The following is a 10,072-nucleotide window of genomic DNA, read 5'->3' as shown; positions in this document are numbered from 1 at the left end:
CCCTACACAGGAAAGTTAAGCACTCTCATCAAAGATAAATAACAATTACACTATTGCATCATGTTACTTGCCTCATTTGCAGTCTTACTGACCTGATAATTACCGACTGCTGCTTTTTTTCAGTAACTTCTCCAAGTCTATTTTATAACCATATATAATTTCCCACTTTATCTATCTTTGTGGGTATGTTTTGCAGTACTGTACCTGTATTTGGCAACAGACACCTGTTATTTATAAATCAAAAGTTAAGTTTTCCATTCATTTCAGGACAGAAGTACAAGATTTTTCACTTGACACTCGCATGCTAATACAATTATGGGTTCAATGTGAATAATAATGAACACTGCCTCTGATAATTATAATTTTTCAACTACCTTCAACATGACACTGATTCAAGGTGACACCGTCAAGCAAAATCCCACCTCAGTTCAGATTTGTCACACCTTATATACATCTAAAACTCATCCAATAGTCGTCTTAGAACCAAACTAATATGTACTGGACTGGCATTTACAAATATCCTGTACTAATGAACCTACCTTTGAATAGACAACAGACAAAGAATAATCTGCTAATACATACGGAATACTTTTAATTTTAACGGTATTAGTTGGGTGCTCAAGGTGTGGTTGATGCAATGAGGGGCTACGTCCCTGCTATCCAATTTTTCAATTCTTTTCACCCTTTACTGCTAGAATCCTTTACTTCAAGTGTAAAATCCTTGATCCTTTACTGCTAGAATCCACTCGGTAAAACATCTAAACTACTGGGACCGACTAAAGAGCCTAAATCTGTATTCCCTTGAGCGCAGGCGGGAGAGATACATAATCTATACGTGGAAAATAATTTAGGGGCTGGTCCCAAACCTGCACACAGAAATAATATCACACGAGACCAGAAGGCATGGCAGGATGTGCAGAATACCCCCGTTGAAAAGCAGAGGTGCAACAGGTACTCGGAGAACTCTTTATCAACATCAGAGGCCCCGAGACTGTTCAACACGCTTCCACTACACATAAGGGACATAATTGGCAGACTCCTCAGTGTTCAAGAGAGAACTTGACAAACGCCTCCAAAGGATACCTGATCAACCAGGCTGTGACTCATACATCATGGATGGGGCTGCGAGCAGCCGCCTCCAACAGCCTGGTTGATCAGTTCAGCAACCAGGAGGCCTGGTCGGTGACCAGGCCATGTGGACACTAAGCCCCGAATGCACCTCAAGGTAAGGTAACCCTGCTAGACATTTTCCCCATTACACAGTAACTGATTGACTTTTGAAGTTTCATTAAAAATATTTTTATTGCATTAAAGTCTGCTATTTTGTAATGTTCCTTTAATCGGCAATCAATTGAGGTGCTGAGTTAGTGTGTGGCACCTGCACCACATTCCCCTTAAAATGTAAAACCTCAGTTTGAAACTATATAGCATAAAAAGCTGGATGTAGGCTTTGAAGTGAAACCTTAGTAAAAGCTTTTTCAACCCATTAGTAGTAAGGCTACTCATCAATAAACACTTCAGTACTACAAGCAAGTCTACATCTTTTCACTCCTTTCCACAAGAGACCCATCCACTAAACATATCACACACACATATGCAAAGGCTAAATAATACCCAAAAGTTAATTAAAAGTTTTTATTGAAATACATTAATATAATTATTTCATGTAACAAATAGTAATTAATACAGATATGAACGCGGATGCTCGTCTCATACTGCTCAGGTATGAGCACTTCAGACAGTACAATGAGCACCAACTGTATGATAAAATCCATATAATTGTAATAATGCTCTGACAATTACCAGTCGGTGTACCCCAGTGCACGTACAGGGTCAAAATGATTTCCCACCCTATAAAAATCACAATACCTTCAATGTTATATGAAGACAGGCCATTTCTATATTGCCATAGCTTTTAAATTAAAACATACCAATAAGCAATATGCTATATATCACACTATTTGTTTTTCTTTGGTGGTCTGTAAACACCTACTACTACTGCATGATCTCTCTCATATGGTTCTAGAGTTAGCTGTTCCTGGGGTTTGAGAAGGTCAGTTTGAAGCTTTTTGATTTCTCCTGCAAACACAGCTTCAGCTGGGGCAGTTGAATCAATGCAATTAGCCTTGATGGATATGACATAATGGCCACCTACTTTCAAGAAATGCTGGGCATTGATAGCAACAATACGAGCTTGATCAGGCTGGGCAACATCAGCAAAGATACAATCTACCATACTGCAGATCATACGATACTTGTGTGGGTGACGAGCGTCCTCTACAATGGGGACAATGTTCGTGCGTTTCTTTGCCATGTTCACTAAGTCACGTCCCGAGCGATGAGAAAACTCCACTGCATACACAACGCCTTCCTAGTTTAGGATAAATGAAATATATATTAAAATTATTTACACAAATAAACATATAATTTTCTTAAATATTATTTTTCTGGCACTTAAGACTATGTTACCACAGACAAACTCTACCAAGCCTCTATGTTAGTGCAGGCCTACTGAAGATCAAGATTCCAGAATCTAGTCTGCTTATTGAGGCTAGAGAGATGCTTCAGGTTCAGAGATTGTCCCAAAACCTAGAAAAAGCACCCAGAAAGTACAGGAATAGCAAAAACAAATAATCTTGATAGGTATACATAACAATTCAACCAATATTTGGATGTTGGCAAAACTTAAAAGTGGTTGGGCACCAAGCAGTGCCCAACCACATGGGCTGGACAGAAGAGCGACCGTCTCCCTTCATGCATGTTGGCGGTCAATCTCAGACAGTCTCGAAGTTATCTCGAGATGATTTCGGGGCTTCAGTGTCCCCGCGGCCCGGTCCTCGACCAGGCCTCCACCCCCAGGAAGCAGCCCGTGACAGCTGACTAACACCCAGGTACCTATTTACTGCTAGGTAACAGGGGCATAGGGTGAAAGAAACTCTGCCCGTTGTTTCTCGCCGGCGCCTGGGATCGAACCCAGGACCACAGGATAACAAGTCCAGTGTGCTGTCCGCTCGGCCAACCGGCTCAGTCCAAGTAGTTGAGTACCAATCCTTTACCCTGTCTGATCCCCAATCCTTATCCTGATCCCTTCCAAGTACTATATAGTTGTGGTGGCTTGACACTTTCTCCTAATAGTTCCCTTCCCCTTTGCTCTAATTCAACCAGCCCCACACAAGGTGGCAGCCCAGGATCCCTAGGCCATAAACAATCATACACCTTACAACACATTTCTGAAGATAAAATGAAGGTAACAACCAGACTGAAAAAAAGAGCACCACGAGGGAACAGGGAACACAGGAAGATGAACACCCCAAACCCTGACCCATGAATAATTGAATGAGACCCAAAATGAGGAATACTAGTACATGCTGGCAAGTTCACTGTCAACAGGAAACAAACCAGTGGCAAAACCGAGACCCCAAAGCAGGGAAGCAAACGGCAAAAACAGGCAGCCCTCACATTCAACAATGGAAAGGGTGAGAGGCAAATAGGCTCGGCTTTAAATAAAAAAAAAAGGGGGAGGGGGGGCACAAGATAGTCAGGAAAGAGAACAAGAAAGCAGGCATGAAAATATACAACTGGAAGACCAAACAGAAGGACTAGATAAAAAAAATTGTACGAGCCACAAATCACACATCCCACTGAATGCACCTGAATGAAAAAAAAGAGCGTCTTGCTCCCCTATGCAGAATGTCCAGAGTATAAAACAGAAAGGGGGGCAAGCCCCAAGACACAGCTTTGGCACTCTGCTTCGAGTGCCAAAGCACAGAACTCACAGCCAGTTATTTTTGGCTCACATTTGGGTACAGTATTTGAAATTTAAAGTCAATACAATGAGACATTCTCTCAGATGTTAAAACAAACTTAGCAGAAAATAAAAATAAGAAATCTCTACTTAAGTCATAAATGTAATTATGTACTATTAATGGTAATTATCTCAATTACTACAGATTCGAATTTTGGTATTTAATTGTGGCTGCTTGACCATTTCTGAAATACTTTGCTTATGAACAGGTATGAATATGATTAAATAAAATTTTACAATTATGGTTTGGTTTTCCATTGTCAGAAAGCCTACTGGGCTTATCAGGATTTCCTTAGACTTTCCCCAAGATGCAACTCAACAGTTGCCTAACTCCCTGGTATCCATGCAGAGAAACACTTTAATTAAATACATCTCTAGATAAACGAGTAAAATTCAAGTTTAAAAACAAAGAAAACTTACCGGTCCTACTACATCAGAAACATGTGATACCGTTGTGCCATTTGCGGCTCCCAAGTATAGAACCTTTGAGCCAGGAGGCATGTAAATATTTCCAATCCCTCCCACAATAGCAGCAGCCAATTTTGAACGGAATGGATTCCACACACGGTACTCAATCTTATCGGTGCCTTCCTGCAAAGTATTACAGTAACATGTGAACTTAAATTGTGAAAAACACTAAGCATAGAAGTGACAAAATTATATAACATGCACCAGAAATTTAATTTAAGCAGGATCTGATCCTGCACCATTCTGGAAAAAGAAAATTTAGGTTTTTACTACATAAACATACAGTAGTTCCAGCAGCTATTAGCCGAGCCTTTTGAATTTATTTTAAGTTTAATCCTTGGAAAATTTAGCAGAGATGTATTAGAGTATAATATACACAAAAGCTTTAATTTTCTTTCTATTTAAAATGAAACGGCATCGACAGCTTGGTAGTATAGAAATATACATGACTATCTGTAAATCGTACAATTTTAAGCATATTTTTTTTAGGTAAAATACAAAATGATCAATTGGAAATCTAGTACTTTGAATGTGCAGTATTGTATCCCTCAATTTGCTAAATGTTATTTTACAGGGTTTAAAGTGTTTCATAAATTATTTCCACTCCAATATGCAATTAAAATGAACCTCAAACAAGCAAAATTGGTATTATTTGTGCCATTTAAATAGTACAAATAATATGTAACTTAGTTCAAGATAGGCTGGAGACCGGTGAATGCTGAATCATTCATTCATGCACAAGCCAAACGGCTTTTTTGATCATGTTGCAATTAACCAAAGCCAGTTTTTTTTTTATCAAATTGGAGATTCGTTATGATGGAACACGGTGCAAATGGGGAGTAAGAAAAAGTTTCCATAATTTACTCTTATCTTTACAATCATTATCATACATCATAAACGTCATCGGCATCAACGTAGTTATGCAGTCCCCGTGGTGCAGTGGTAAAACACTAGTTCGTATACTGGCCAGGGAGGATTGTCTGGGTGCCAATCTTTAACTGTATTCTCTGTTCACCCAGCAGTGAACGGGTACCTGGTTGTTATTAAAATGATTTGACGGGCCGAATTCCGGGGAACATTAGGATTAAGGACCTGCCTGAAATGCTATGCATGCTAGTGGCATTGCAAGAATACAAGAACTCTTGTATATATAAATAAAAACAAAAATAAATAAATGTGGTAAATTATTGTTTTTTACAATCTTCTTTCGGTGATGAGCTACAGCTCATTATATACAACCCTTCATAAACTGTCATCTATACCACATATATTACCTTATTAGTCTTAAAGGAATATAATACTACCAAGTTTTTCTTTATACAATTATGTATCATTAATAGAAAATCCCCCCCAAAGAACAGCGAGCAAAAATACTTGCCTCTACACTCATTCTCTTCTCTCCATAAACACTTTCCCCAGGAACCATATTCTTTGTGACTAATGCATCCTCCTTACCACGAGCAATAAACACTCCCTCGTGACGATGGGGCTCAATTAAAACAGTCTTTCCACCCCTAAAACCTCCTGCAAAAACAACCTTAATCAGATTGATGCAAAATATTGTGTGGATAAAATGATACACATGCTACATTTACATATGTATAATATGCATGAGATTTGAAGAATGTGCTAATTATTGAAAGTAAGTAATTATCAAAAGGCACCAAGCTGGGAAGACAATTGCAGATATACAAATATTTCAGCCCATCTAAGACAATAGTACTAATAGCAATTATTAGGTCAAATATACAAATACGTACTGCTGGACCCCCCAAAAGCTCACATTTTGCATTACTGAATGAGCCCAATTGGAATAACTAAAGAACTTAACCTTACCTGTCCAAACAATCATAGGCCTAATAGACATTATGTTATACCTAAGAATGTTTGGTTTTATGCTTGCTTTCTTGGACTATAAAATTAATTAGTACAAAATGTGAACTTTTGGGCCTAGTGTTCGACTAAACAGTTACTGTAAGTACTACAGATGACCACATGCTTTCTGGGCGACCACTTATCCGAATACGCCTGTTATACATTTTGGGCGTGTCCGAATGAAAAAGTTTGATTAATTGGTGGGGCAGGCAGTCTGAATAAAAATGTGTGATAAAGATTGAACTAGTTTGTCCAGTGATCGTACATGGTGCCACTTTAACAGTGCTCATACACTGATGGATGGCTCCGAAGCTTTAAACTCTGTCTTGGCATTAGGTACATTACAGTACATCATTTTAGGTGGGCTGAAATATTTATCAATAAATCTACCAATCTGTAAGAAACAACTGCTCTTTTAAAAGCACTGCACTGTCAAGTTTTTAAATGCATACTATTCTCTAGACCATCAAATGATATTTGTTAGGCAAAAGTTAGAACTGCAAGAAAGATAGTAGTACAGAGCTGACAATGGCAGAGAAACACCAAGAGTTAACTTTACTGATGATTAACATTTTGCCTGTAAGAACTATCACTTCTAACATATACAAGATGAGCTGTTCATAAAATTATAAAGTGAGAAGGTTGGGTGATTTCAGCAATCCCTTTGTGCTAAATGGCTTAAAACCAAAAATTAATGATTAATCATTTATCTTTTTAACCCCCTCCCCACTTTTTCCCTTTATAAACATCTAACCTTGTGTTTCTATAATCTGATAAAGTACTACTAATAATGTCATCTTCAATATACTCTTAGCTATGATTTTTTACATGCAAGAGGATTGTGAACCTTACAGCTAAAACTCTCCAACAGCTCCTGCATCTGGTATTTAGCATTTAAAAAAAAAAAAACTGTCCAAATTTTAATTCGGTTATATAAAATTAAACAAATGAGGATAAGAACATACATTATAGAATAGATATCCATGGATGACTACTACTACTACATCCGAATATCACACAACTTAAAGTACTCTAATTACCAGCCATAGAATACATAAACATTACAACAGCAACAGAAATAAATAAATACCAAAACAAGGTGCCAAACCAGGAAAACTAACAAACACAAAGTGCTCATACCATCAACATGTCTGATCTAACTATCAACAGTAATGTGTCACTAAAACATGTATTTATTTGAAGAAACCTGATAATCCAAGTGGTTGGGCACCATTATTTGCCACCATCCTATACTACTCCTCTTTTCCTCATATGCCTTCCAAATGCTAACATACAGGCTTAGCGCACACTCCTCATAACTACCCTATCTTTAAGAACATTCACACAAACTGTGTATAGTACCCAAGAACACTAGCACAACATTGGTAACCAAATCATCTAATATCAGACCACTATTAATGAATTAAAACGTGGTCTTTAATGACAATGTTAACGTTTTATTTTCAGGCAAAGTGTAGAGGATATAATATTGATATCCTGTATCCAAATACGTAGTATGATTAGGGGTTAACAAATGTTCTCAAGTCTAATTGTGCCATCACTGCTACTCCTTTTTAAATAAACCTAACCCAACAAGAATAAATTGGTTTGTGACATTACTGATGCAGCTGTACTAAGAAATACACTTAGCAAGATCATCATCAAGAGCATGTAGTACAGATCTAGTAGTCAAGCCAAGACATTACTGCTAACTTATAAATAAAACTATTGGGAGAAAACACCCAGCCATTACGACTATAAAACCCTTGGAAGGGATTAGGATAAGGATTTAGGATGGGATGGGGGAAAGGAATGGTGCCCAACCACTTGGACGGTCGGGGATTGAACGCCGAGCTGCATGAAGCAAGACTGGCATTACCATTCAGCCCAAGTGGTTGGGCTTATAAATAAGAGTGAAGCATCACATACCTCTTCCTCCACGTCCACCTCGCCCTCTGCCACCGCCACGGTCTCCACCACCACGTCCACGGAAACCGCCGCCACCACGTCCTCCTGGTGAAAATCCTCCACGACCCCCAGGTGAAAACCCTCCACGACCTCCGGGTGAAAATCCTCCACGACCACCACCTCGGCCTCCACGGAAGCCACCACCGCCTCCGCCTCCACGGAAGCCTCCTCCACCACCACCACCTCCACGGGGTGAGAAATCTGAAACAAAACACACAATGCAAGGTAGACGTTTTATATGACGATTGCTCCATAGCCAAATACTACTACGCCTCATTAGTGACCTTGTAAACAACACAATCGTAATAAAAATGCATGCAAGCTCAATTCAAATTATCCACTGTATGATTTGTATAAGTACAAAACACAAATTATTGAATAGCTGCTCCTTTAGCCATCACGTGGAGACCATCAACAACGCCACTGGCCATGAGGTACATCACAGTAATACACTGATGACCCGTCTCCCTTCTCTCACAATGAACACTTGGAGGTCATTAACGATCCTTAGGCTACTCACCAGGCTTACCCATGAGGTTATAGGAGTACTAAAAGGCGAGGAACCACCAACTACACAACCCGGTCGGCCGCCTCCCACGTGTAAACAACAGTGTGTGTTCCTCGTCCACGCCGGTCCGCTTGCTCCGACCACAGGAACGCAGGAACGGGACGCCTCGCTCACATATAATTCTAATATATTTATTATTTAACTAATGTAGGTTAATTTTTATAACAAATAAATTGCAAAATAAATTTTTAATCGTTTTATATAGATTTTCAAGCTATATTATTGCCTATTTGTTTTCAATTTTGATTTTTTAAGATTTATATAGTTTCAGTATATTTACATAGATATTTATATTTTCATTACTACTAATGAAATATTTATGCATAATTAATAAATATACAAATAGACTGTTTATATATATTTTAAATGCATGTATTAATTTGATAAATTACAATTCTGCCAGTAATTCAATTTCAATTTCTTTCTTTATTATGCACCCCATACCCATCCCGTGGGAGGTGGTGTAAAGGATTACAGAGGTAACTTATTTGCTTTAACCACTTCACTACAGAACCTCTATACTTTGCCTTTGTTAATTTATTTACACAATCCATTCTACTTTCTTGTAAATATATATAAACATGAAATAAAATATTATTGTAAACGAAATATATAATAGTCAAAATTGCAAAACACGTGAATGGTCATTTCGTATAAAAGTATTTCTCACACTGTAAGTTACGTACATTAAGGGTCCCTACAACTATTTATGTACGCAAAGTACAGTTTCGTTTCTGTACGAAATTTCGGCCCAGAGATATCCAGTGGTCACTTCGTATTGGAGACACTTTCCACGTGTATTTTAAACCCTACTTCAACTGAATTTATCCTAGTCTATCGAATAAAATGTAATATAAAAAATGAATACATTTCTTTATGGACTCTCATTTCATGTGCTCCCCTCAGTCCTGTGAGTTGGGGATATTAAATGAACTCAGCTAATTTTTTATCTACATTCTGAAATCCTTTATATAGAACAGGGTAGCAGCAAATTGCTGCGAATTCCTAAGTTTGTTATAATAGGATTTAAAGTCTACCTGAAAAAAATCAAGGCAAATGGAGGGGGGGGGAGGTGGAGGGGATCTTCGACAAGCCGCCGGCTTCCTGTCCTCATTGAGTTGAGGTCACTAGTATTAGTGGCCATCAGGAGCATGTAGTACAGACAAAATCAGGTAAATCAGGTCAATAAGGAAGGTATTTTCTCCTCTGATTCCATGTACTGTATGACTAACCATCCTGTAAGATGGGAATATTAGATGAACTTATAGCTAGTTTTTTTTTAACTACACTGTGTAATCTTTCATATAGAATAGGGCAGCAGCACATTGCTGTGTATACCTAAGATTGTTAATAAAAACTAAAAAGTAAATAAGAAAAGTTACAAATAA

The 10,072-nt window shown here is 38.2% G+C and overlaps 1 protein-coding gene across 2 annotated transcripts; it reads right to left on the bottom strand.

The window, feature by feature from the left end:
• Window positions 1–1,621: 1,621 nt before the first annotated feature.
• Fib (rRNA 2'-O-methyltransferase fibrillarin) lies at window positions 1,622–8,779 on the bottom strand. 2 transcript variants are annotated; one of them, XM_069308221.1, is made up of 5 exons: window positions 8,637–8,779; window positions 8,078–8,317; window positions 5,648–5,797; window positions 4,226–4,392; window positions 1,622–2,371 (listed from the first exon to the last, which is right to left on the bottom strand). In XM_069308221.1, exons 1-5 carry the CDS (start codon window positions 8,647–8,649, stop codon window positions 1,958–1,960), a joined length of 984 nt encoding a protein of 327 aa, XP_069164322.1. In that variant the 5' UTR covers window positions 8,650–8,779; the 3' UTR covers window positions 1,622–1,957. The 2 variants fall into 2 exon arrangements, with proteins under 2 accessions (XP_069164322.1, XP_069164323.1); XM_069308222.1 differs by having other exon boundaries at window positions 8,646–8,768.
• Window positions 8,780–10,072: the final 1,293 nt, after the last annotated feature.

Source organism: Procambarus clarkii, chromosome 62 (genome assembly GCF_040958095.1).
Source record: "Procambarus clarkii isolate CNS0578487 chromosome 62, FALCON_Pclarkii_2.0, whole genome shotgun sequence".
Lineage (NCBI taxonomy): Eukaryota > Metazoa > Arthropoda > Malacostraca > Decapoda > Cambaridae > Procambarus > Procambarus clarkii.
Note: the sequence above shows the minus strand (reverse complement) of the source record. Positions and strands in the feature narration are given on the sequence as shown.